This window comes from Musa acuminata, chromosome BXJ2-3, assembly GCF_036884655.1.
Source record: "Musa acuminata AAA Group cultivar baxijiao chromosome BXJ2-3, Cavendish_Baxijiao_AAA, whole genome shotgun sequence".
Lineage (NCBI taxonomy): Eukaryota > Viridiplantae > Streptophyta > Magnoliopsida > Zingiberales > Musaceae > Musa > Musa acuminata.
The window spans coordinates 9,360,768-9,388,480 of NC_088340.1; the positions used below are offsets into that span (position 1 = coordinate 9,360,768).

General features: G+C 40.7%; 3 protein-coding genes across 11 annotated transcripts; 1 reads left to right on the top strand and 2 right to left on the bottom strand.

The window, feature by feature from the left end:
• The first annotated feature begins 106 nt into the window (after nucleotides 1-106).
• On the top strand, nucleotides 107-1,003 carry LOC103978120 (uncharacterized). The gene has a single exon (XM_009393821.2). The coding sequence runs from the start codon at nucleotides 107-109 to the stop codon at nucleotides 1,001-1,003; it is 897 nt and encodes a 298-aa protein (XP_009392096.1).
• A 1,251-nt stretch (nucleotides 1,004-2,254) lies between these two features.
• Nucleotides 2,255-8,799, bottom strand: LOC135607281 (BTB/POZ domain-containing protein At5g47800-like). 8 transcript variants are annotated; one of them, XM_065098991.1, is made up of 9 exons: nucleotides 8,492-8,799; nucleotides 7,282-8,398; nucleotides 6,954-7,029; nucleotides 6,518-6,586; nucleotides 5,036-5,179; nucleotides 4,764-4,833; nucleotides 3,722-4,126; nucleotides 2,924-3,649; nucleotides 2,255-2,840 (listed from the first exon to the last, which is right to left on the bottom strand). In XM_065098991.1, exons 5-9 carry the CDS (start codon nucleotides 5,092-5,094, stop codon nucleotides 2,460-2,462), a joined length of 1,641 nt encoding a protein of 546 aa, XP_064955063.1. In that variant the 5' UTR covers nucleotides 5,095-5,179; nucleotides 6,518-6,586; nucleotides 6,954-7,029; nucleotides 7,282-8,398; nucleotides 8,492-8,799; the 3' UTR covers nucleotides 2,255-2,459. The 8 variants fall into 8 exon arrangements, with proteins under 8 accessions (XP_064955063.1, XP_064955064.1, XP_064955066.1 ...); XM_065098992.1 differs by having other exon boundaries at nucleotides 6,746-7,029; XM_065098994.1 differs by lacking the exon at nucleotides 6,518-6,586.
• A 1,288-nt stretch (nucleotides 8,800-10,087) lies between these two features.
• On the bottom strand, nucleotides 10,088-27,269 carry LOC103977959 (GBF-interacting protein 1-like). 2 transcript variants are annotated; one of them, XM_009393638.3, is made up of 10 exons: nucleotides 26,911-27,269; nucleotides 25,792-25,835; nucleotides 24,757-24,853; nucleotides 24,096-24,225; nucleotides 22,620-23,212; nucleotides 19,691-20,075; nucleotides 18,418-18,724; nucleotides 14,494-14,658; nucleotides 13,621-14,121; nucleotides 10,088-10,835 (listed from the first exon to the last, which is right to left on the bottom strand). In XM_009393638.3, exons 1-10 carry the CDS (start codon nucleotides 27,071-27,073, stop codon nucleotides 10,539-10,541), a joined length of 2,682 nt encoding a protein of 893 aa, XP_009391913.2. In that variant the 5' UTR covers nucleotides 27,074-27,269; the 3' UTR covers nucleotides 10,088-10,538. The 2 variants fall into 2 exon arrangements, with proteins under 2 accessions (XP_009391913.2, XP_009391914.2); XM_009393639.3 differs by having other exon boundaries at nucleotides 10,088-10,832; nucleotides 26,911-27,266.
• Between the last annotated feature and the right edge of the window lie 444 nt (nucleotides 27,270-27,713).

Here is a 27,713-nt window from a genome sequence, read left to right on the forward strand (position 1 = left end):
TTGAACTGTTCCATATAATTGATATTCTCAGGGTGCTCTTTGTGATCTTGGGTTTCAATCAATGACTAACATAGTAGGATTGATCGTCAAAAAGATCGTACCAAATATGGAGGAGCCCGCTGCCACCGCTCATCGTGATCCTGCAGAGGAACCAACACCGCAATGCTCAGTGATCTCCATATACCGAGCGATGGTAGGAGGCGTACCTCGAAATGTGACGGTGGTCTGGACCAAGAACCTCATGAACCACTCGCTCTCCGTCTCCATCGACAAGTCCAACGGCGAGAGCCCCTTAACGTGCAAGGTGGACCTCAAGCCATGGCCATTTTGGAGCAAGTTGAAGGGCTCCAAGTCCTTCGACGACGACAGCGAGCGCCTTGACGTCTTCTGGAACCTCCGGTCGGCGAAATTCTCCGACGGGCCCGAGCCATTGGAGAACTACTATGTCGCACTCGTCTGCGGCGAGGAAGTCGTCATGTTGCTGGGTGATCTGAAGAAGAAAGCCTACAGGAAGACCAGGTCGAGGCCCTCTTTGGAGGACGTCACGTTGCTCTCCAAGAAGGAGAACGTCTTCGGAAAGAAGTGCTTCTCGTCCAGGGTGAAGTTCGATGACCGGAAGAAGGAGCACGACATCATCGTGGTGAACTCCATCTCAGGGCACAAGGACCCGGAGATGTGGATCAGCATCGACGGCATCGTCCTGATCCACGTGAGCAATCTGCAGTGGAAGTTCCGGGGCAACGAGACGGTGTGGGTGGAGCAGGTGCCGGTGCAGGTGTTCTGGGACGTGCACGGCTGGCTCTTCAGAGGCCCCGGATCGGGGCATGCCCTGTTCATCTTCAAGCCCGGATTGCCGGCCTCGGCAGCGGCGGGGAACCGCGGAAGCAGCGGCAAGCCGACTAGCTCCAGGCGCAACAACAGCGAGAGCTCCTTGGTCAGCAGCTGTGGTGGGGGTGGGTCTCAGGAGTTCTGCTTCTTTCTGTACGCCTGGAGGATGGACTGAGCCTGCATTCATCATCGAGGTACCTCTGCTTCAAGTTCAATAATGCACAGGTATCAAGCATGTTCTTTCTCAAAGAAGAGATGTAGGTAGGCTGAGATTGTAGCTTTTCTTATGTAAACAGGGTCTCAACCCAAAGATGTGTCTGCATGATTTTGATACACCTATTCATTAAAGCCACAGATCTTTAAATTTCGGACACAAGATTCTACTTCTGTTGTTGCCATCAACAAAAGCATGACTTTGGCACAACAACATCATCTGCCAAAGCATTTAAAGAGCTTAATAATGTTCAAATTAATACTACGGTTCTTTGTATCATCAAATCTAAAGAGCTTAATAATGTTCAAAACTACTTCTGTACAGTTTAGTGCTGAAGGACTTCAACCCTAAAAACCCATCCCGTCCGTCTAAAGAGAACCAAATAGCAATCAGCTACAGGAAACCGACCCAAAATCTCGTAAGATCATATCTTCCTCTATTGATTCAACACTAAAACCTCTCCTAAAGAAGCATAATTCGGACCAGTTTAACGCTGAAGGGCTTAATAATGTTCGACTTCTCGCGTTCGGTTTAACGCTGAAGTTCGTCAAGCGAAGAGACTTTAACCCTAAAATCTCATCCCATTCAAACAGAACGAAATGGCAATCAGAACAAGAAACCGACCCAAAATCTCGTAAGATCGTATCTTCCTCGATTAATTCAACATAAACCCCAAATTGTTAGAAGAAAAAAAGGCCAATAAAAAATGGGGAGTGCATTCACACGCTGAAGGTGCCGGCGAACTTTTCGTTGGAGGTCGTGACGGCGGCCTCGGCTTCGAAGGCAGCGGCGGATACTGCTCACCACGCCTACGCCGTCCTCTGCATCGCCCCCCCGCTTGTCGACGCTAAGAAGATCGGAGGAGGTCGTTAGGCGCGTTCTGGTTGGGTCATTAAGTTTCAAATAAGCAAAATTATTTATATCGTTATATATTAATATCAAATATAAATTATTTTGTAATATGTAAATGATATCAATCTTGATAATATAAAATATAAATTATTTGACTAATATATTTTTAAAAGGGATGATTTATATCGTTTATCTCTCATAAAAAAATATTTTTATTTTTATAAAAATATTCGAGTTGATTAGTGCATTATTTATTATATATGTGATAAAAAAATCAATATAAGAGCTAATAAATATTTTTTTTATTTTTTTAAAATAATTTTGTTCTTCAAGTGATCATTATTTCATCCTCCATGCTCATGAGAAAGAATTAATGGTACTATTTATTCATGAATCATGACATGGATTTTGGAGGCGGCTGCTGTGTTACCTCTGCAAGCAAACATTATCCTTCAGAAGGAGGATGATAAAACTCACATTGTCATGCCATTTCAAACATCATCAACTGATCGTAGCATGTCAGTCACCATATTCCTCATCGATTTTGACTTTGACTTGACTCGGTTCACTTGGTCTTGAGCTTGGTGGCGAGTCCTCCAGCCTTCACCTTCCTCTCCTCCTCTGCTATCTTGGATTCGGATGGTGATGGCACCACCTTCGTTTTCTCGGCTCTGTGTCCACCCTCCGGTCCATTTCTGGAGCTTGTGACCTCGTCTTGAGCTATCTTGGCCACTGAAACCTCGGTCTTGGATGAGATGACAGGAGCGTGTTGACCACCGCCGCCGCCTCCAACCCTCTCTTGCTCGACGAACAGAAGCTGCACGATTGTGCGCAGTGGCAGCTGGTCGTTGGCTATAGCATCTGCAAGTGCTTCCGGCGATAGTTTCCGGCAGTCGATCATTCTGCAGAGTCTCTTCCTCTCTGCCTTGCTCAACTCCGGGTGCTCCTACGTCGTTCGACAGTTGGGAGTTCACGAGATTTAAGGCTACCGTGAGGTCGTAGTTGGTAATGCACAGTTGCGTGTCTTACCTTTAGGTAGGTATCAATGGCTTCATAGAGCCCATCATGTTGCTCTCTTGACACTTGAGGCAGGGACTCTGCGAGCTTGATGAACTCCGACGCCGGTAAACCACCCTCGCTTGCAATGATCCGCAGGTAGGAGTCGTAGGTCCTCCCCACCTTGGTCACGGACATGGTCATCCTTTCGGTCTCCTCTCGGGGCATCGGTCGGCGGAGTTGCAGCAGGAAGCTCTCCAGGATTGCCTTCACCATGCCGGTGTCATGAGACTGGGCGTTTGTGCCCGCCGGAAGAAGCAGATCGCTTGCAGTGACTTCATCCAGTTGGCGACCTGATCGTCTCACGAGCTCGGCTTTGGTAGACGGAGAGGCTCCGACGTAGATTGTAAGCTTAAGAAGCCTCAGCAAGAAGCTGCCGGAGACGGATGCTGTTTCGGTCGGGATCATGCTCACGATGGCCTCGAGCACTCGTCGGTGCTTGCTCGGGGTTTCGTCAGTTCGTGCTACAGAGCTCTGAGCTTGGAAGTCCAGTGGGCTCGGTATGTGTCTGCAGGCATAGACATGGAGGGCTTCGCCGACGAGAGCCGAAGGGAGCTTCTTGGTGGATCTGACGGTGGAGATGATTGATCGAAAGAGATCGAGGTCGAGATCGGAAACATCCTCGGTCCACCAGTCCTTGGGGACGCCATGTCGCTGCTTCTTGTAGCCTGGCCTCGTGTAGGTGTAGGACCATGTAACCTGGAGATCAACACCATGATCATCTAAGATAAGCTTCGATGAAGACAAACCTCTTTGTTGTTGCATAAGAACCTGCGATGGATGGATGAGGATCTTCTCGATGACGGAATCCATGCATGGCTGCACGATCCTGTGTTCATCCGACCACCCGGACTGTCTCCACATGGACTGGAGCACCATGATCGAGTCCTTCCAGCCTTGGAGGACGCATGACTCGAAGAAGTACTCGAGCTTGGCGATGAAGTTTCCTTTGGCCACCGACTCGGTCATGCGCAGGAATTTTGCTGCAGACAGTGCTGCCACAAAGTTGTGGGCGCTGAGGTTGATGGTGATGCCGTAGCAGAACTTGGCACAGAGCTCAAAGGCTTCTTCCCCTCCCGGAACATCATGAAGAGCCACCGGGATTGCTTGGCCGGCGTCGGTGTCGGTGTCGGAGCACAGGCGTTGGATGAAACCGCACTTCGGCAGAAGTGGAAACTGCAGTCAAAATGCGCTGAAATCAAAAGCTTCGAACAAATTGGAACATGAAGATAGTTTCAGGACTCCAATTGTAGCTTAAATTGATATGGAAAACTAGGATAAAAGCCATGATCAAACACACAAATAACTTGAATTAATGGAGAAGCTTTCAGTTTCTTCCTCCTAAATGGCCTACTTTGATCTGCTGCACATTCCATCTCAATGGAAATCAGTAAAAGAAATCCAACTTACCCTGTCATTTTATTAGCAGGTAAGCCATTCATAGAATGCATGTATGTATACATTTATGTTTTTTTTAGACCATGAATTGCAAAGTATAATTACAGGAATTAGGTGCCTGCTTTATAGTATTACCTGATTGATTGCCAGAATTATGCATCATACAAACTCTTATTTACCATGGTATAGATTTTTTTGAGTATATATATATGCATTTAGATTTCTTTGGGTATATATATATATATATATATATATATATATATATATATATATATATATATATATATATATATATATATATATATATATATATATATATATATATATATATATATATATATATATATGCATACATATCCAAAGTATTTTGTGTATTTGAGAGAGAGAGAGAGAGGGGGAGAGATTGGGACTGGACCTTATGCAAGAGGTATTTGGTGCTATTAACATGAATGATGAGATCAGTTGGAACATCTGATAGCACTGATCTGCAACAAAGTTAAGAACTTGATGAGAACAATCCATGAACAATGACAACAAGCCAATTCAGATTAAACTTTTCCTGAAGAAAAATCTTGATTTATATGATCCACTGCTCCGCATGAATCTCAATCTGTCTTCCTATTTTTCATTTAGAACAACTGTCTGATCTCCTATTTTGTTAATCTTTGGTCTGAAACAAATACATACCTTGTAGCTTCCCCTGTGTAGAAAGTGTCTGGCTTTATTCCAAGTTTCATGTACTTCATCCTTACTGCTGTGGTTCTTCCCTTCCACAAATGACATGAGATCTTCCACTACAGATCAGTGATTCTGTCGTCCTTGAACCTCAGCCTGTATGAGATGAAAATTTCAGGTCACAGATAAAGACTAATCGCTAAAGTTGTTTGATCAGCATGCACAGAACAAACTTGAAATCTCAGTATCTGATAGCAAGCAACAGAGTTTTCCTACATCTTCTTATTTTGGCTTAAAATATCAAGTCTTTTTGTATATAAGGTGCAATATATTCAATGCACTTTGGAAAATGAAACTTGTGTTCTCTGTGTTTAGTATACTGGCTCTGCTTGGGCCTTCACTTGGTAATGAGGAAATGGTATCTTTAACTTCTAAATCACTATGAACAGAGCTTAGCATAATAGCTTGGCAAAACATAGAACTATGCTACAGTTGGAAGTTCCTTGGCACTGCTTTCTACATGAACAGGAAATCTGCTAAAGCAACAAGATTCATGTCACCTCCACCAAGGGGACATGAAGAGGTAAGTTGGTGATGAGCAAGTGGCTGGTGGCCAAACAAATTAGCCAATTCAGTGGCAGAGTCCAGCATGCTAAACACCAATATAGAACTTATTTGGGAGATATCATCTGAAGATGTTTTTGAGACCTCAGGATCCCCATAACACTGATCTTCCAAAGGATTGCAGGGCCTACCAAAAAGATTAAGGATATATGTATATATTACCTAAAGAAGCCTTAAAGCAACTATGTATGATGAAAGGCTATCATTTACCAAACTCCAACCATAAAAGTTGAGCCACTGAACAAAAGCAACTTATAATAATTTCAGCACATAAAAAAAAGAAAGGGAGGAAAAGCTCATGATAACATGTATTTTGTGAGACTAAATTCTCATTAAAAAAGCATGATATGCTTCTTAATTAAAAGATTTTGAATAAACAGGCCTACTAACATAATCAAGCTTTTGGAGAAATAATTTGGATAAAAAAGGCCTACTAACATAATCTCTTTCTCTTCCCTTTTTTTCCTCAAAAGAGTTGGATAAAGAAGAAATTATGTTGGGTAAACTTAGTAGGAATCATTAGTTGCTTACGCCTGAGAATCTGATACTTATCAAGTATATGATAATCCACTTTTTGTGAAGGATTACAACATTAAGATTTTCCAAATCAGTGTATATCAACTTACCTGTTATAACCATATGAGTTATATTGTCTTCACACTAGCTGGTATATTTAAAGGGATGTCACAGATTGATCCATTAAAACAATATCAATTCAGTAGTGAATGCTTCACTGAATGATTAATCCAGAAAAGGCACCAAATCAGTTTCACAAGAATCATAACAAAAGAAATGTTTGCTACAGGGAGATATGCTCTTTGCTAAATAGTTAGAATAACAACATATCAATGGCAAGAATGGGAAAGCTACCATTTAAATGCTGCAAATGTTCATTCTCAGCATATCAACAGCCTGTGGCTTCAGTGCCTCTCACCAATACTGTGTAACAACAATTAGGAAATGTAGAAAAAGAAACAAATCGAAAAGAAAGATGGCAAAAAAGACAATTTCTAGAGAGAGATGAGCATGGCATGCTTCTCATTCTAGAGAGAGGTGAGGAGGTCATAGGATTCATGTTTTGTCTTCCAAGGAGCTCACCTCAAGTAAAGGGAAGTAGGTGATCTGCTGGTGGAGAAATTTTCTTTGGTCTAAACCACAACTTGCATGTAGATTATTTTCAATAGTGACGAGTATATCAATATATCATGAACAAGTAGAGATAGATGGTGGATCCACATACATAGAGAGAGACAGAGAGAGAGGCTGGATTTTGGGTCTCTGTTTTGAAGTGTCCTAAAAAGCTTACCTCAAGAACATTGGGGATGCTAGCAGTGGAGGAAAACCCCTTTGTCACAACCCCAGCTCGTATAGATTCCTTCCAACTGAGATGAGTCATCAATATATCATTGAGGGAAAGAGAGAGAGAGATAGAGAGAGAGAGAGAGGCTAAGGTAGGTGGGATATGAGGACCGAGGAGTGCTGCCAAAGAAGAGATTCCTCTACATATATATTCTTTCAGAACATACATGGCATCTAGTTACTATGTTGGTGACACAGAGAGAGAGAGAGAGAGAGAGAGAGAGAGAAGCCCTTCTAATCTAGGTAAACGGATGGGCTAATTTTTGGCTGCTAACCTGGTAAACCATGGCAAGCTTTTCAGTAGAGCAGGCAGCATCATCACTCCCTTGAAACAGCAGAGGCAGAAGAATCTTGTGGCCAATGTCTTATGATTGAAATGGAGTATTTTGTTGTGCACAAACTCCATAGTGAGATGCATCATAAGCTCATTGAAATGCCAAAGGATGCCTCCCACTCCACCCCGACTCTCGCCTTTGGTGCTCCATGATTGAAGCCTCATGGTGGGAGCTACTCCACAAAGAGGTGGAAGAAGGAGATACCTCCACAGTGAACACCTACCGTTGTCTCCCCCACACTCCACTAACAAAGTATATTCCACGTCCCTTCCTGCTCTGAAGTTGGGATCTCGCTGTCGAGCATGTGCTGCCCTCTAAGGCGCTCTCTCCTCCCTCATCGAGATCATGGCGGCAGTCCACTTCCATTGTGATTCTTCTGGTTGAGGTTGTCTGCCGTCTCGTACAAATCTGCATCATCTTGTCTGCGCTAAATGATCAACCGGTGGCTCCCATGTTGTCTGCTCTTTTCTTCATGGAAGATAAGGCCATTAAAGCTGTAATCTGAGTCCTGACACTTTAATCCTCACTCGCAACAGTGGATGACAGCAAGAAACATCAGAGAAGGAAGAGCATGATTGTACAGAGAAAGAACGAGATCAGTTACATGACATACACCACAGATTACAGTGTCATCCAATGTATATACACAGAGAACAAGAACTCCATGGAAAGGCACAAAGAACAGTTTCCACCGAGATGATTAAGGAAGAAGATGAGCAGCGCTTGCGTCCTCCATGGGAGACACGGAAGAGAACCACCGCCATGTCCCTACCGGAACTTAATTTTCTCGGCAAGCTCAGACAAGCCGGAGCCGACGGAGCCGCTGGAGTGATGGAGAGAGTTCCGGTGGAGCCTGCAGCGGAAGGACCCGGCGTGGGTGGTCGGCGAGCACAGGCAGCTGGCTCTCTGGCTGGCTTGCTTGGTGAGCATCGGCCGGGAGTCGCCGTGGCGGGGCGAGTCGATGGCCAGTGCGGCAGCACTCTTGGCGTCCTCTGGTGATCTCTCCCTCCTGGTGTTCTTGCTAGGGTTCAGTCCTTGGGTCGCCATTTACGATGATCTACCGGTGAGGATGAAGTGGTTCCACGTTAGATTACCAGTGTCGACTGCATTAGATCCAATGAAACTACAAACAAGATGAAGGAACAGATACCAGGAATTCTCTTGAGAGCTACAGGTGGGCGGAAATCTTTGGATCAAAAGGGAAAGGAAATGATATGTGGATGGCCAATTAAATGGCAAGATCACAAGCTTAATAAATCCTCTGCCCAAGTAAGAAACGTTCAGCCTGGAGAGACGCATCGTTGCTTGACCTGTTCTTGCGTGGAGCATCGGAGCTAAATTGTAGGTGGGGAAGAAGCTTGCGAACACGAGAATAGGCGATGGAGTGTCAACCGCCACGACCTCTTCTCGTGGCCACAGAACCACCAGCTTCTCCACCTCATCCCCGGGAAGTGTGGTGGCAGAAGAAGACAACGAATGCCCATCGTAAATGATGATTAATGGCATATAATAATAATAATAATAATAATAATATCAACGAAATTAATACCTGCTATTTCTTGACTTTTACATGCTTGACTCCGAACCAACTCTGCTGTCATGTATGCTAATAGAGAAAGCTTATCCGTGTGGAAGTCGAGGAGTTTTGTTTTACCATGGATCGATCCTTCGTTCGGCCAATTGCTATGTGACGGACCATATGATGACGACTCTTTTGAAGCGAAATGTTATTCTTTGTTGAAGGCAGAAATAGGCAAGTAAGCTAGTGAATCCGGGTTTGCCTGCATCATGCACTGCGCAACTAAATGATTCCAATGTCGGAAGACCACGAGATGCGTCTGGCAATGTTACTCCCATCGGTTGATCTCCTGCAGGAAACCTATTTAGAATCCATTGCAAATAAGAGAGGAAATAAACAACCAGCTGCAATTCCTGGTTAGTATCAGCCATAACATTGATAACTTCACAGGAAAACAAAAAGGATGGGTGATTTGTCCACCATGCCAAACTGGAGTTGGATTCTTCTTTCTTTATCCATGAAGAAACTTGGAATGTGTCAGCATGTCTCACAGCTTCAACTCTTTCTTTATCCATGAAGAAACTTGGAATGTGTCAGCATGTCTCACAGCTTCAACTCTTTCTTTATCCATGAAGAAGCTTGGAATGTGTCAGCATGTCTCACAGCTTCAACTCTTTCTTTATCCATGAAGAAACTTGGAATGTGTCAGCATGTCTCACAGCTTAGCAGCAACTATACCGTAACTTGAATGGATAAAAATAAGTCACCAGATTTATGATAAAAGTCGAATAATATACTGTTTGTAAGGAAAGCAAGGCAATTGAAACAGAGAGGAATTGTGACAGCATGGCAGCTATACTGTAACTTGAATGGATAAATAACCTCGCAAGAATTATGAACAAAGTCAAACACATGCCACACAGGTGAATCATATACTGTTGCACAGCATATCAAGTATTATAAGAAGAACAAGCCAATTGAAACAGTGTCAAGAATGCAAACCACTGTCATTGATACACCTGCGGCGCAACATAGCAGCGTTCTTTGGTAGAATGAAACCACACCAAAGATTATTCTTGAGTATGCTATATTCGGTCGAACAAATGAGAGATAATGCCTTCTGAAAAAGGTGGGACATAATGCCTCATGAGGACCATATCTCAGGAGTAAAAAATCCGGAAGGCAATAAACGCTTGGTATGTGCGACATTAGTGATGCAGTGATGAATGATACCGAACAAAAAATTGACGTGCTGCTATCTCAATTACACCAAATATTATTGTTTGTTCTACATTTTTCACTATCAAAATTTACTTTACAAGCAAGGCAGCGTGATGGTGGAAGTGAAACTCAGACTGAAGTACCTTTAGCAGATTAGAAAGTGAGAACAAGCAATTGATAAAGAATGAGCAGCAAACAACTAAAGACGAGGAACTTGAGCGGGACCACACAACTAGCATAGATTTGGTCAGTAACAGTCACAAGTATAGCCTGAACTATCAAAGTCTAGCAACTCCAACTCCCGAAGCCTTCCGTTCAGGATGGCCATCCTCTAGATATCATATATCCACTCTTTCCAATCAGGCAACTCGACACCGCATTTGAAATGTCTTCTCATTAGAATCCACCGTCGCCTTAGCACCGAGCTATGGCTTCTGTAACTTAGATTTGGCATCTTTCAATAGTTATTGGTCCAATTTATCTGTGCACGTTGTGGCTGTTGATAAACACCAGCAGGGGGCCCCAACATTTCGACAGCTCCAGCTACAGTCTGGGACTGTTGGAGTAATGGATGAACAGAAGCTGCGACAGTTGGTGTTGGGGGGTAAATTCCACTGAAAGCACCATGGCCAGCTTGCGCTGCTGCAAAAGTCATGTGTTGTCCCTGAGGAGGAATGCTGTAGAAAGAGCTAGCTTGAAGTGCAGATATATCCCGTCCAGGTGCTGGAATCCAGACAGCTGAACCTTCACTCTGCTAGGAAAACAGAGATTCAGATACGACAAAGACGAATTGATGCATATAAAATGAAACGAGATGGCACATAACCACAAAGAAGATCATCATAAAAACTTGTAACAGTAACTATCCAACATAAATTACATAATTCAAAAAGAAATATAAAGGCATAGGTGAACATGGGTAATGGAGAATTTATTGCAGATAATTTCACAAATGAGCCAACAAGTTAATGCCAAAAGACAACTGTTTTAATTACTGTTGCAGCAGGTTTCCTTGGCAAAATATATCAATACCACAAGCTGAGCAGAAAACGCATCCCACATAATGATAATAAGGATCCACAAACTCTGCCCAACTTCCACGTTAGCTACTTGATGAGTTATTAAGTACAATAACTCCTGGACAGCCTATCATTATCTTAGAGATTCCAAAAAACAATATATTTCAGTTAGTAATGGAAAACAGCATTGAATTACAGGAAACTTGTGAACTAAGCACCTTTAGAATCTAAAACTTTCATTTTCATCATGTGCTGTATGGTATACACAGGCGTCATTTTGGATACCAGACCTGTCTCGGAGATTTGTTGGACTGGTATGTACAGGTCTGTACCGGTGTACCGACAAGGTACACCGGTAAATACTAATGTTTCGGAGAGAAAGTAAAAAGGGAGAAGAGGAAGGGATGGTGAAGGGAGGAGGAAGAAAGAGGGAAGAAGAGGAAGCGGCGAAGGAGGAGGAAGAAGGAAAGAGGAAGAGGAAGGGGAGAAGAGACATATCTGAGACGTGGCGACGGCAAGTGAAGGTCGCCGGTAGCCGCCTGCATGAGAAGCATTGATCACAGCATCAGTCACGTGGCGATGTGTAGTGTCGAACACGACAAGCGGAGGTCGTGGCATTGAGAAGCCGTAGGCTCGCAACAATCGTGTGAGAAGTGAAAGTAGCATGAAAGTAGGATTTAGGGTTTCCCACTTCCCTTTTATACGACGGACCGAACTAGGGTGGGTCCACATATCGATTAACGCTCAGTTCGGTATGTGGTGCTTGTTTCGTACTGGTATGAGCGAAACGACAATCATTGCACAGGAACATAGAGCACCAAACAAAAACAAAAAAGTGACCATGTGTAGAAGGCTCCCTGCCGATCAGGGCTAGGGAGTGACAATGAAGCAATACCACTGCAATCAAACAGGCTCTTTTCATAACTTGAGCCCTGGTCACCCAACATCGATAGCATCAATAAAAGAAAATGAAAAGATCATCCAATGCCGAAAAACTTCGTCAGTTGAACCTAAGAACTAGTCAAATTTTGAAACAAGCATTTTAAGCAACTCGTCATCAGTGATGGCTCATCTTATAACAGGTTTTTAATCAGAAAATGACGGAAAAGTAGATACAAATACATATTACATAGTGATAGTGATCAAACTGCCAGGGTAGTTGGTCACGTTTATTTAAGAAATGTAGATAAGAGGATACCCAGTACAATTAGTATGACCAGATAAAATCTCACATTTATTCAAGGGATCTAGATCAGAGGATACGAATGACAATTAGTATGACTAGATAAAATCTTTAAGTTGGAGGTGCTAATCACAGGATTAACTACCTAAAATGACATTAGCAATGTAAGATACCATTCTGATGAAATATGCCTCAAAAATCGATCAGTTGTGTAAAATATTAAAAAGGATGGTGTGGCACCAGACTCTGCCAGTACAGGTCTATGGAGTGTCGATCAATATAGTTTCACTCATGTAGACAAAAAGTTTGTTTATTGAATTGAAAATTGACATTTTGGTCATAAAGGAGAAATCTCACCATGACTCCAAATAGGTCTACAAGTGCATGGTCTTACACATGGAAACAATGAGGTAGTTTATTGACTCAAAACCATGATCACTTGGGTCGTGAAGGAGCAACCACACCACGACGCTAATCTCATCCTCTAATTGTTTGAAATATAATCAAATTTTATTCCTTCATAGTTAGTGACTATGGAGCAAAACACAGCCAAGAAGAAGCTTGCACCATATTTATCCATTTGCTATAACGTGCTTTTTCTTACGTTGACTTAAGGACTCTCACTCCCTCTCCCTCTTTCTGCAGCTTCCTTCAAAATTGCTACTGCTCATCTTTTTTTTCACCTTCATTTGTACTCCTTATTTCATAATCTTAATAAAATAAGCTCATAGATGTTGCCTATCCTTGCCTCAAAAGAAAAGCTTCAGTTAACATCATCCACACAAAATCCCTGCTTAAAATTTGCTTACACTCAGCACATTGCAACTCCTAGCATCTTCTATGCACTCGTTCCTACGAAACGTCACATATGATTTCAGGATCACGCTATCCAACTTAAACATAGAAAAGGTATCAGTTCCCTGATTAATAGACTGAATCAGTCAGCTTCACTTGTCAAATGATTCTGCTAATAACTGCTCATTCTCTAGCCAATTCCTAAGCTAATGATGCAACACGTAATTCCAAAGACTCTGAGAAATAGCAAAGGAGCACCAAGCCCTTCTGGAATTTCATTAAAAGGAGCAAAAAAATCCGTAGCTGCTTGCGAAATTCACGTGAAGCAGCAAAAATCAATCACTCTATAATGAGATTAAGATCAAGCACCAGAAACATCAAAAAGATCTACAACTAAGGTTCCAAAGAAAATCATAAATTTTAGTAATCTTTATGTAACTCTAAATTGGAGGTTTATCCATCTAGAATAGCAGCAGAACACAATAACTAAGCATGAACCAAACATCACATACAAAAATCTGTATCAAAAGAAAAAATAATACCTGTTGTCCTGGAACATAAACACTGTTCTCCTTAAATTGGGAAGACCCAAGATCCTCATTGGCAGTTGAGTTTCCACTGCTAGCAGCAGGACCAGATGTATAGCCAGTTGGAGTCGAGCTATATGTTCCATAAACAGTTGGCAACCCAACAATTGCAGAATTACCAATGTTAGCACCAGCCTTGTATTGTGGAATAGAATACTTGACAGCAGTGGCAGGAGTTGCAGCTCCAGGAGTCTGATACATGCTGCCAGTAGGAGGTTGCTGAGGGAATGCGGCACCGCTCAAGAAATGGTGAAGGGTAGGGGGAGGAACATAAAATGGAGAAAAGTATTGGTTATATGGAATGTAGTTGGGAGGGTAGTGAGATAAATGTAAACCAGCAGGTTGCCGGAAGACAGGAACTGGTTGCTGAGGAATAGCAACTGAACCCTGCATAGCACCTGCAGCTTGAGTTGCAAGAGTTGAGCCAACTGTAGAGAGCACAGCGGAGTTGGTATTCTGGACGGGGAAAAAATGAGCATCAGAATCTTAACCAGAATGCGAAGACCATGATACTGAGAATTTGAAGAAGAAGATTTCGATACAAGACTATAATCACAAGTAAATTGCTGAGAGTAGTAAAAAACACAGGTTTTGCTTAACTTATTGTATAATACAATCACAAAAATTTCTAGATCCAATAATATCTTACAATAAGTCTACAACTACAAGCTGTTCGGTGGAAAGGAAAATTGGCAGAGCATATGATTTTCTGAAAACAATCACCAATGCTGGAGTGTGATGATTGTATTTAGCATGACACAATCCAAAAATATATCTCTATATATTTAAAACAAAAAGATTAATCAAGCCGAAAGGTTAAAAGCAAACCTCTTGAGAAGTCTGGCCTGTCTGAGCCGGTAGGACTGCAATGTTCGCATTGTACCTGGAGGAGGCACTGGATGCAAGAAATGGAGAGATTCGACCATCAGCATCAGCAGTAGGTCGATAGAATGGTGTGTAGTAGCTTGTGGATGGGTCATAGGGTTGATGCACCTGTACAACAGAAACTCAACATCCTAACCAAAACGATACAAAAGATGAAGCAGGTCTGCCATCTGAAACAAAGGCCGGTCGGTGTCAATTCTGATTTTAGTTTAAGCAAAAACGAGAAGCAAGGTTACTACTTACATTTCAATTTTAGTTGTTCTATATTAAGACATTTTTCTGGTTAAATTTCAACTTGTTACAAAATGGAATATCAGATGGCCAAGTAAGTTTAACCCATCCAAAATCAAATATATGCTAAGGTGAACTAAGTACAGGAACTTAAGTTAGAAGAGAAATGAGAAAATGTTAGAGAGCTGTCTTTGGTGCTTAGTACTCCAATCAAAAAGTAGAAGCCCCAGAAGATTAAGATCAACAATGTAAACTAGTATTGTTCCAGAAAATCCATATAGAATAAATAAAAATGAACAATTATTAGGAATTATTCCCCCATCTAGACCATATCTAGACATCACATATTAAATAATACCAGAAATTAATTGAGGTCATTTCTTCTTGCTTAACCAAAAACTAATTTGGGCTTAGTACCCCAGTCACCTAGTCTCACAAACAAGAGGAGGCATCGGCCACCTTCTCAATCCAAATGGGGCTCATGTCCTTTCTCCATCAAAATAGAATGAGTCCTGTTGGGACCTCGTCACGAGTGGAGAAAGTCACATCTAGATTGTGCATCATACAAGGCATAAGAATGAGATAACCGAGGATGTTGGCGTGGCCAACAATCACCATGTAGAAGGTGCATGCGGTAATGGTGAGTTGCATGAGACTGGGACAATGATGAGAAGCTGAAGGATGCTAACACACTCAATCACTGCTAGCTGACAGACTTGCAAACATGATTGGGTGATGCATAGAAAAAACAAGGGGGGATTGGGTCCCACTGGTTGGGTAACACCATGGCTGGGAGACACAACTAGAAAGATGTGTGAGGATGGGTTAGGTTCCACTGCTTAGGTGGAGAAAGAACACAAGATTTATCATGCAAGGCACATTAAAACAACTCATTCCCCCTCATGTTTAACTTTTCCTAGTGTTGTCAAGAAATCTAGGGGCTAGGGGCTAGGGGCTAGGGGCTAGGGGCTGTAAAGCGTCAAGGTCCATTATTGCCTGAGGCATTAGGCCCTGGATTGAGCAAAGTACAATGCTTACATTACAAAAGCAAGGCCCAAACATGGCAAAATAGTAGAACACAAAAGGAAGGGAACAAGAGAGGAAGGGAGAACAGAGATGAAAGAAGAGAAAAGAAAGAGGGAGCATAGAGATGAGGAAAGCGAGAGAAAAGAATGGACATATGAAAGAGAGAGGAGACACAATCTATGGAGGAAAGTGAGTTGCCATATGTTGGTGGCAGAAACAATAGGGCCAAGTGCATAGGTGCCAGCAAGGCATAAATGGGGAGGGGGGATCATTGCACAGTTTAGTTAACTGAACTGAATCGAGAGAGTTTGATATGGGATTCAGTTTGGATCAAGTCCCTAATGGGGAAAATGATAGGAGGCCAATTTGGTTCGGGTAGCCCCAGCCAACCTAGGTGCTCCTCAACAAAGGCTCACGCCTAGGAGATAGCCAGTTGAAGGTGCTTCACCCAGGGCCCATAGAGGTGCTCAAGTGAGGCATTGCTTCCGAGTGCCTTTTGACATCAGTCTTGTCTCAAGATAAAGCAACTTGTATGAAGCATGATAAAAGGACTTTGGTTCTTTAATCTTGCAAGTAGGTCAATCTGCTGGTGCTTCAACTTCTCAACTATTGTGCTTGAACTCGATTGTCAGTGTGTTGAAATGTCAAATCAAATTGGGTATTACTTTTTTGAACCATTTTATATCAAGAGTAAGATACTCCACTGACATCAGGTAAAGGAGGTTGACCTTGTGCTTCTCACCTTGGAGGCAAATGAGCATGTTTACATATCTGGTAGAGCAGATCATCAACCTTCCATCACCAAGCAGACTCCAAAAAAGTTGATGGGCTTGTGCCATAATTTAGTTGTTGGACAACATCACTGATAAAATTGTGAGCAGAACCACTGTAAAGTACATAGAGACAAGTTTTCCTTTGAAATATGTCGAGAAATGTACAGTGGAGAATAGATATCCTTTTCCAACATGGCTTATAGTATGATGTTTGAATCTTTTGGTGGTTGCAATTCTAGACCAACACCAACAACTTCCTGATCATTTTGTCTTCCTCATGGACTAGGACCATAAATTGTCTGATTTTCACCTAGGGTCCTCAAATAAGACATTACCTTGCTCTTGCTTTCGGTTGGCTTCATTAAAATTAGTGACAACACAGATTCAGGAGCTCAAAGCATTCTAGCAAATAAAGCAGTTGATGCTTGATCTTCTAAGCCAATAACTAATGAGAACATGGGTGGTTTCATTTTTAAACTTCAAATCAATAGATGGTGCCTATGGTTGCATGAATTAAGAAAGCAACTCATCAGCGTTATGTGCCTTGTTGAACAACCTATCAGCAAAATGCTAACCACATGGGTTCCCTGACTCTGAGCCACCACTTGTTTTACTTGGACATTGATGGCCTGACATGTGGGATTGGTATGTGGCAGGGGATTCTGATGATCTTCCTCTGCAAACCTTTCAACTAGCTCCAACCACACACCGTAATTGTTGAGATCTTCTCACAGCATCCTCAACTCAATCATCAACACAGGGAAGCACTGACATCATGCATACTGATAAATCTCGTTCATATACAATGCACACTTCTCAGGTTCAAGGAAAAGTAAACTATTCCTCAAGAGATCAAGACTAATAAACTAAACCAGTTCAAAAGATTATTGAAAAAGTAAAAAAAAATATCAAGATAAAAAATACAGGTTCTTGGCACTCAAATGTCCTCTTACTTATGTCTTCTATCTAAACCTACCTAGATTCCAACAGTTGATCAAAAAAGTAACACTTAAATGTCCTCCTACTTATGTCTTCTATCTAAACCTACCCAGATTCCAACAGTTGATCAAAAAAGTATTCTACTCCAAAATATATTCCAAATCTTTTCCTCTTCCTTAGCCAAATACCCAACTTGGGAATGTTACCCTTGTCACATAGTCTTGTAAAGAAGTAGAGGATCTAAGCTCCCTTCCAATCCCAAATGGGCCCAAAAGCCTTTATCCATCTAAACAAGATTCTACTGGACTCCATAGTGATCAGAGGGACCCATTGCAAGTTGTGGATTACAAGAGGCAAGAGAGCAAGATGGTTGTTGAGGAATAAATACGAGGAGGTGATGACCCGAACAAGGATGTAGCAATGGTGATGTGGCAAGATAGAGGCAACAACAACACCAAGTGAACGACGAGGCAGAGAAGGGGGAGGGAGAAAGAGGAAGCATGAGAGAGAGAGAGAGAGAGAGAGTGCGTCTCTGTGTGTGTGTGTATGTGTGTGTGTGTGTGAGAGAGAGAGAGAGAGAGAGACACGAAAAGGAAAATTTTGGCTTGAAAAGAAAACAACATTGGGCCCATAGCTTGATACAGTGAACCTACCAGACTGTACAACCCAATACTATAGATATCCTAGTACCATAGAAATCCAATTCAAAAAGTGACAACAACTGATCCTCCATAGACATCCTATTACCATTAGCTGCTACCAGATTAGTTTCAGTAGCAATGATGCTATTGACAAATATCAAAACATTGACATAAAGAAAAAGATATTGTTGTAGAGAAACACTGCATGACCTGCGTAGCAAGAATATAAAGGTCATGACTCATGAGTGTTACCATACCAGAAAGTTTGGAAGACGGGAGCTATCACGAGCCTGTGGTTCCGAGTTCTCAAAAGGTGAAAATTGGCTTCCGAGAACTTGTGGTGTCATTCCTAGTGATGGATATGATGGTGCAGATTGAATGACCAAATTCTGAGGGCCTTCTGGAGACACATTGGCTTGTTTAGATTGGTCATATTCCGCTGCAGCAGATTTACTAGCAGAAACACCAGCTTCTTCGGTTGAATAACTATCTGGCACCTGTTCAGGTGATTGAGGATGATCCGGAGAGTCCGCTTCTTGAGCAGCTGAGGATGCAGTATGAATGCTGCATGTGAAAAAGAAAGAAAACTAAATAGTTAGAAGAGACAGCATATGGTAGTAAAATCAATATAACCTAAGCAGAAAAAAAAGGTAGAAGTAATGAAAAAAGGAATGACGAAAAACAGAGAAACAAAGATCCTCTAATGCCAGATCGAGCTCTCTAGTTCTTGAACCAAAGATCAATTCCCTAGATACTTTTTAAAAGACAACTTCATACTATCATATAAAATAGTAGCAAATAAAACAAAGATATTATGATTGTAGACGTCAATACCTACAGATATTTCTTTTTGATTAAAGATGGAAAAGACACTGTGCATTACATGTCATTTGTCAAATTAAATCCATAAGTTTTTTCTTAATACCAGTGACATATATACTAGCTAACAAATAATAAAACCTTCTTGGAAGCATCTATATGAGAAGTTTCTAATGTAATAAATATCATAATGGTGAAATATTTTTTATTAAATATAAACGACAGATACATCAACTAGCAAAATAAACTAGTATTCTTAGAAGTTAGAAGAATAAAAAATTTTAAAAAAAATCCTAATGCACAAATATCATAACAGTGCCTTGTTACCAGCAGATCTCTTTATTATTGTACATTTAGAGGAGGAGCATTCAACAAAAAATGCTACCATAGTTAAAAAAGCTTCTGCAAAGCTTCTGCATGTCTGAAAGATAGTATAGAAAGAAACAGCTAAAAAATGATCGCAAAAAACATTTTCAAGCTCCAAAGCTTTGTAATCAGATGTTAGTATGAATGTGCATTTTCCACCGTACATAATAAACTTGATGGTTATCTACTTCTCTTAATGTTATTACATCTCATCAAATACAAAATGAGTTCATTATCTGTGCATCATAATCTCCTGATCCAACATAAAAAATAAATATCCAAATATGCAGAACGCCACATCTTCAAATGTAATTGTTAAAGCAGAATGTAAATGTCGTATCTGACCTTAAAGATGGCTTCTCGATAGTTTCTTCAATCTCAGGTGACTCAGAAAATGGTGTATCAATTTCAACTCTAGCAGGGCCATTTGCAACAACCATATTCAACTCAAAATTGGCATCAAAGCTGCCAAAACTCAAGCCATGTCTTTCAGACTCTGGCACTTGAAGATGGTTTGGAATAATGACATGTTGTTTCTCTGTTAGCTTCAGTTCATTTACCTTCTTTTCCAACTTCACAGCAGGTTCCTCTGTGGTCACAGAACATGCTGCTGGTAACGATTGAGCAACAGCTTCAGCCACCACCAATACATCAGCGTTAGTCATTTCAGATGCTTGAGCAGCATTCGCTTGTATGGTTTTTGGTTTCCACTCTTTATTAGGAACAGGTGCTGAATAAGAAAAAAAAAAAGGGTGCTACTTAGCCAACTTTTAAGTTTAACAAACCTAAAATTGTGTAGTTTCAGCACTTAAGATAAAATCTATATGCAATGTACAACCAACCCTTAATTAATACCTCTAGAACTTTGTCTAAAAAAATTAAATAAAATTCTCACTTCTCATTCTCAGAATTGCTACGACTTACTACCATTGTGATCAACTCTTACATTTTTCCCTTAAAGTCACTCATCAGCACAAGAATAAGACAAGAAAAAGGACTTCTAAGTTTAACTCCTCAACATTAACCAAATAGAGAAATGTTAAATCATAAAACCAAATACATTTTTCATGCCATTTTCTAGGAATCAAAATTTTTCTCAAATAATCTTTTAAAAGATCTTTTTGTCTAGGTAGTAAAAATTCCTCGTCAATTTAGTCATCATTTATAACTTGCATTGATACAACATTACCTCATCACACAAATTCATTTGTGGCCTTCCAGAACATAAAAGCTACAAATTTCACCATTTTGAAGATTTGCATTTCCAGACAACTCCTTTATAAAATCCATTTATGCAACTAGAAATGTAGTTTATTACAAGGCACCAACAAGATTGTTAGTCTGCCAAGGTAGAATGCCAATATAAGTTAAAAGTCTATATAGTAAACATCAAAGGCAAACATCATGCAGCCAGTGCCGCACGTCGTGACTCTAAGTCATGATTTAAATCTGGACTGGCAAATGTGGTGCACCTCACAGGACAGAGATGATCGTGAGGCTGGGGCAGTGCACTTGTTGATGTGCACCATTACCACCACTGGGGACCTGGATCATGACATGAAGCATTTCTCTTAACTTGATACCACCTTATATATTTCATATGCAGCTTAAGGTCAAAATAAGAGCCTGGTGGTTAACAATCTCTAGAATTCTTTTTGCTAAGGTACTAATCAGTATGTGACAAGCAGACAATTGGTGTATTACAACTGATATAAACAACTGATGGAGATGCTTATCTCAGTTTCTATTTCAGAATGCAATATGGCACTCGAGCAAACAAGATCTAGCGAAAGCTTTGAGAAATGTAAACAAACAAATTACAGATATTTTGATCTTTAGTCTTTATATTTAAGGAAAATAACCCAAATATTCTGTGATAACCATAATACTTGGGGTACAGCAACTCAAAGCTCCAGAAAACAGAGAACCACAATCTAACCCACCGTGCATTCATCCCTCATTCATGTTTGACAACCAATGACTTCTAAATTTAAAGAATATTTCAACTTGATTGACTAGGGCATTGCAGCACCTTTTTAGGCAAAGAAGGGGCCATTCTTGGCAGTTTGTGTATATGGTCAAAAATGGGCATTCAGATGGACAAGTACCATTAATTGGATTACAAATGCATGAATATGGCTCAACAGAAATCATGCTGTCCAAGGAAGTTGATCATGCACAGAAGCTTGCTATAGAACATTGATATCAATATCAACTAATTAATTTGGTACCAAAAAGCTTAGTTTAGAAACCAACAAACTTGCTATGAACATATTAAATATTGATAGCATCTGATTATATAATTTAATATCTCAACTCCGAGAACACATAAGAAACTAAAGAACAACAAAATGAAAGGTTTACTTTATCTCCTAAGAAATGAACATGTCGTATATTTCATAAAGTACTAAACCAATTGATTAGTCCTTAGTGTCACGGATGGTGGTCGCGCGCCCACAACACCTTCATCAATGGACCGTTCATTGCGTGTTTGCTTGTACATTCATTTAGCAATGTGTTTGCCTTGTTTTGTGTGGTTTTGCTTAAAACCTGTAAGCAGGAGCAGTTTGCAGAGCTCTAGAGCGACTGCTCACCAAAAAGGACAAAACTGCCCCAAAACGGCCCAGCTTTCACGTGGCATGACTTGTTTTCTACAGACTACAGTGCAGTGCAAAACATCAGTCATCTCAACACCCAAAAACCACCCAAGTCGTACAAGACTAGATGGGGGTTTGGGATAGTGTTGGGCGTTGATTGGATTCAAAACTTCGCACGTAAAGCCTACGAGTACTTGTCAATGTGCTCGACAACCGGTGAGCTATTGTTTGTGGATTTACGACTATTCATTTGCCTTATAAAGTCCTTGTTTTCCCTTCCTCTCTTTCTCTTTGCACACTAAATACTTCCTGAATTGCTTGTAAAAGCTACCCTCTTTTGCGGGACGTCGAGACTTGTTCGTCACTCGTTCGCTTGAACTAATCAACTTTCTTTTTGTAGATCCTTCAAGACTTGTACGAGGTTGCTTCTAGGTTGACCCTTTGCGGACAAATAACGCAAAGGTGCCTTATGACTTAGACAATTCCAGCTAAGTTCATAATTGTGAAAAAGAAAAAATATGTGGTTTAGTATCTTATGTTGCTTCTCAAACTTCCAATGTATGTAGTAAATGATCATGATAAGAAAAGCACTATAACAGCTCTGTATATAATCAACCAATCACTCATGACCCAGTACATATATAAAAAATTGCTATGAAGAACATGTTAAGGTCTACCTTTCTGTGAACCACTAAGATGTTGAGAACGATTGTTGTAATTAGAGGATGGTCTACTGCCTATAGACCCAGAAAAAGAAGATTTACTATGAGATTTTTCTGAGAGTTCACTTTTTCCAGGTCCTTGTGGTTTGATCTGTATCTTTCCATGGATGAAGGCATCACTACTGTCAGAAGAACCTTTTCCACTTATATATGATAACTTATATCCAGATATATCCCTAGATGCAGCCCTACTAGTGGCAGTCTCAACAATGGAGCTCTGGATCCCTGTTACTTGTTTAACAGCCTCCAACTCACAAGCTTTGTGTGTATCAAGAGATGGCACTAGCACAGGGTCTGAGACTGAAGCATAGATCTCCAGAACAGGTGCCGCTGTCTTGTCTGATGAACATTGGTCCGAATCTGGGCGTCCAGATGCAAAACCATGGTTTACATCTTTAAGAACTGACCCGGAAATCCCTGGCTTAGTAGCTACAGCCCCAGAACTTTTATCCCACTGGGCAATGCCACTCACATCAGATACATTGGACCCCTGAGACAACATTGGATGATTTATGTTGCTGGGATCACTGGCAACACCAGAAATGGAGCTGAAAATTAACGATTAATATGAAATATAGTTAGGTCAATACACAAGATGCAGTTAAAGAAGTTGCACAGTTGGTTGGAGAAAATAAATTCTATTACAGAGAATAGAAGTATATATGTTCTACCAGATAAATCATACAAAAAAATGAAAAGAAAGATAGTATAACAAGCAAACAGTATATTAAACTCAAGGCACGCCCAATACATTGTTAAGACATCAACTATGGTTATTCAATTATATGTACAAGTTGTGGGGGTAAATAACAAATAACAGTTTTGTGCTTTATTATCAACTGGAATACAATAGTTCAGCATTGCTTTATATATGCATTAGTAGAACAGAAGTTGCTGTTCCTATTACCTCACAAATTTCAGCTTTAAACAATGCATAAATCTTCGCTAGTTTCCTTTTTGATCCAGATGAAAATGGTTCAAAAATTGCAGCCAAATGCAAAAGGATCCTACCATTCGAGAATTTTCGAGGATCAATATATGAAACCTTACCCTGGTAAGCAAAGAGGTTGTTCAAATAATTCAAACCTTTAAAACCAAGTTCACAGAGCATCTATCCTATGGTGGTGTCAAAGCTCATCATCTGCACAATAATATGATCTACGTAACTATCATGATACACCCATGAGTTCTTGACCAGAGAGTAAAAAAGACTGACTTATTTAATTTTAAATGTTCATCAATCTGCAACATAAACTTGTTCCACAAAAATTAGAACTCAAATAAGGACACAATTAATCAGACATTGATCCAGTGTACTAAATAACTTAATATATGCCTTCGTATGAGCATTGGCAAAAGAATCCATCATCCACGCTTAATAAAATCAGTATGCTCTAACTCAGAGCCAAAGTTAACAGACAAAATAGGTACCTTGGTATGGAAATTGCAGACCTATTCTCTGTGTCAGGAATGGTGGATGAAGAGGATGTATTGGCTTTATCCGTACCTTGGTTTAGTCCATTATCCTTCCCTGAAGTAACATTTCTTCCAGCAGCAGCATCTTGTAGGCAATAAATTTTTTTTCATCAATAACCATTAATAAACATCCAATAAGTAGCAAACATGGCAACAATAACCAATACATGAACTTTTGGATCACAGGGTACACCTAAGAAATACAACAAAACATGTGCTACAAAGTTTCACATAACAAAATGTAAAATATGCACATAAAATGAAGACAGAACATGTAGTTCCCATTTCATAAAATGATAAAAAGATGAATTGCTGATTTGCAGAAGATGGGCATGGAAACAGATATCTATTAGTGAAACTGATATTGGATAAGTTACAAAATTGTCATTAATATGCGAATGAGACATTTGACACAACAAGAATAGAATAAACAGTATCAAAATTACATGCTAACCCGAAGTGGTTAGCTCAAAACTAACATGTAGTCAACTGCTCACATTGAAATGCAATTAGATGCATAGATAAATTTAAGACCAACACATAAAACATATAACTGCATAGAGCACGTTACTCTTATGCCAAGTTTGAGCATTATATTAAAAAAGAAAGCACATACCACTAGGCACAGATCGTGGGTAGTTTCCTCGACCTCCCCTACCTCCTCGTCCCTGCAGTCCTGGCCTCCACCTAGAATCAGCAGGCTCCCTCACAGTCTGTAGGAAATAGCAAACATTATGAGTTTAAAGAAAAAGAACAAAGAACTTTGTTGTCTGTAGGGGAAAGAGATGTAACAATAGAGAAGAGCTAGAATGAGTAATGGTATATGGGGGAAGCATGCATGCAGACTTCATCCAATAATTTACATGAATGATCATGCTTCTGGCAGGTTAGAACAGGTTGTCAACTAGTCAAGACAAGCAAATTTGGCCAAAGTCCATAAGGCTTCATCCAAAACTAATGACATGTTTTAAATTTCAGGTCTAAAATCAGCTTAAAACTGACCCACAAATGGTCCAATTTCGAACATTTTGCCCAGATCTGAAACCATCCACACTCAGGCCCTTACTGTATGATCATATAAGAAAGTAATAGCCAAGTCATCTCTTTCTAACTACTGCAGCCATACTTGTATTCAACTCTTTTTCATAAATGGTTTCACCGAGCAGAGAACAAGAAGAAGATTTTGACTAGCACCTTTTTTTCTGCACGACTCCTACCAGAGTTAAATAACAGCCATTTGAGTTCTTTCAATGGCACTCCTATTCAAACTCTAAAGGGACTTGGGAGAAAAAAATTCAATTCATTAAAAAACACACAAAAATAACATATAAAGCTAGAAAAGAAAAGAAGAAGAAGATATAATTCAGATAATCTAATATGAGTTGAACCTGGATCTTCGTGGGACTCAATATAGGTTCCCATTAGTTTTCTAATGTTCAGGCTACATGGCAAAACAGCATGTCTAGCAATCAAACGTTTATTAAACTAAATGGCAATGGCGTAATTTATTCTTACAACTTTGGCATATCTTTGTTGCCAAGATGTAAAAAGTAGGGTGGTAACACAGTATACTTACAACTTTCTTAGCACAAATAAAGAGTACTGCCAGGAGTAGAACGAAAAATTGCAAAAAACAGAGAAACATATTTACCTCCTTTCTCTTATCGCGCTTCCTTTTCACCTCATGAAAGGGATCTGTAAAGCGAAAAACAGCCAATAAAATTATGACCTAGTAGACAATCAGACCAACAGCACATGAGCAAGTACCTTCTTGCATTCAGGTGTATACATACGCACCAAAAAGGTGATTACTTACAGAATATGCAACTGATGTGGGCATGCATTATTGATTAAGAAACAAAGAAAGGAGCATAACATGGGGAAAGAAAAAGACCATTATTTTTATGCAAAAATGTATGGATTACCTAAGTTTAATGTATGCAGAAATGTATGATATGAAACATGAATGGTTGCTGCTAGAATTACATTCTTGGTTCTGTTAATCACCTAATATTGTAAAAATGCCAACTATGTATTACCACTAGACTTTCCAAAACAGAATTAATTTAGAACATGACACCAAGTAAATCAGTTCAAGATATCGGCAATACTCCCTTAGCAAGGTACAATTACAGCCTAAGCTACGATCTATTATAGTGGCAGAGCACATATATATCACTAAGCCATACGCCACCAAAGAAGACCAGTGGTCACTTTCCATGTTGTGCACGACAAATACAACTAAATCACACACTATACCACAAGGAAAAAAATAATTCTTCACCAAATAATGCAGATAAAAGAACCAATCATAAGCACGGTTAGTTTCAGTCCGATGTTATAACACAAAGAATAATTTAAACAGAAAATACGGAGCCAATCAAAGACAACTCTGTGTTCTATATCGAAAATACTCGTTTTTATTCCAGCAGCATGCAGCTTGACGACCAAGCTACGGCAATCACCAAACGTCGACCTAATTCAGAACAACGAATCATACGAATGCATTTCGCGAGTCAAAACCCCCAAATCTCCTGCCCGAGAAATCCACTCGGTTGCGTTGATAACGCCAAAGGTGGGGAAAGGGTCGATCCTCAGGAAACTCCACAGCCCAAACACTGCGAATCAATTCGCCAGATGACAATCATCACCGCACCTCCAAACAACCGACGCCCATCAGAAATCAACAACTGAGCACGGAACCCACGGATGGGGAAAGCGCAGCAGGCATCAAGAGAGGGCGGAGATTGAAGGGAGGGGGGAACGGGACCTTGGAGCAGCAGCTTCTGGGCGGTCTCGTTGGGATCCATTCCGCACTCCTTGAGCATTGCATAGATCTCCTCGTCGCTGTGGTTGCCGGCGATCTCCTTGATGTTCTGGATCGTCCGCCGCACGCCCGCCGGGATCGAAACCCTAGCGCCCCCGCCGCTCATCTTCGAACCCAGAAAGAGTGGAGAGGCGAAGAGAGAGAGGAAGAGGAAGAACCGGACGAAGAGGGGGCGGTAATGGGGGTTTACACACAGGGAGGGAGAGAGAGAGAGAGGTGCGCAAGCGCAAAAGAAAGGAGACTTTGAAGACCTCGCACCGCCTTTTCTTTTCCTCTTTTATTTCCTTCCTCGCTTTGTTCTCTTCCGAGCGTGTGTCCGCGAGAGGGTGCCCAGTTAAGGAATTCCGATCCGTCTTAGGGCAACCCATTAGCTTTGTAATGAAATGGACGACATTTGTCTTAATTTTTTTTTCTTTTATATCATTTTAAATAATAATTAATTAATTAATTAATTAATTAATTCGATATTAAATCATATGATCCATCCATTTGCTTTGAAATAGAAATAACTTTACAATCATTTAACATAAAATCTATAATTTCACTGTTAAATGATAACATAATCATTTGACAGTGACATGAATTTGGACCGCGGACCGGCCTGCTTAGTCCGGCTCAATAAACCGAGCCCGCTCCGGTCGAACAAGTTCCGATCGAACAGAAACGGTTCAGATTTCTTTCCATATCCATGGGAAGCACACGCCACCTCCGCATCAAGCGGCCTCCACGTCGGTTCGAATCAAACC

Coding starts and splice junctions, on each gene's coding strand:
- LOC103977959 (XM_009393638.3), bottom strand. CDS start 27,073: ATGAGCGGCGGGGGCGCTAGGGTTTCGATCCCGGCGGGCGTGCGGCGG. Junction 24,226..24,756: donor CCCACGATCTGTGCCTAGTG/GTATGTGCTTTC, acceptor ATTGCCTACAAG/ATGCTGCTGCTGGAAGAAAT. Junction 10,836..13,620: donor TTTATGTTCCAGGACAACAG/GTATTATTTTTT, acceptor CTGTTTTCCTAG/CAGAGTGAAGGTTCAGCTGT.
- LOC135607281 (XM_065098995.1), bottom strand. CDS start 5,094: ATGAAGTACATGAAACTTGGAATAAAGCCAGACACTTTCTACACAGGG. Junction 4,834..5,035: donor TACACAGGGGAAGCTACAAG/GTATGTATTTGT, acceptor ACTTTGTTGCAG/ATCAGTGCTATCAGATGTTC. Junction 3,650..3,721: donor TCCTCATCCATCCATCGCAG/GTTCTTATGCAA, acceptor GTTGATCTCCAG/GTTACATGGTCCTACACCTA.
- LOC103978120 (XM_009393821.2), top strand. CDS start 107: ATGGAGGAGCCCGCTGCCACCGCTCATCGTGATCCTGCAGAGGAACCA.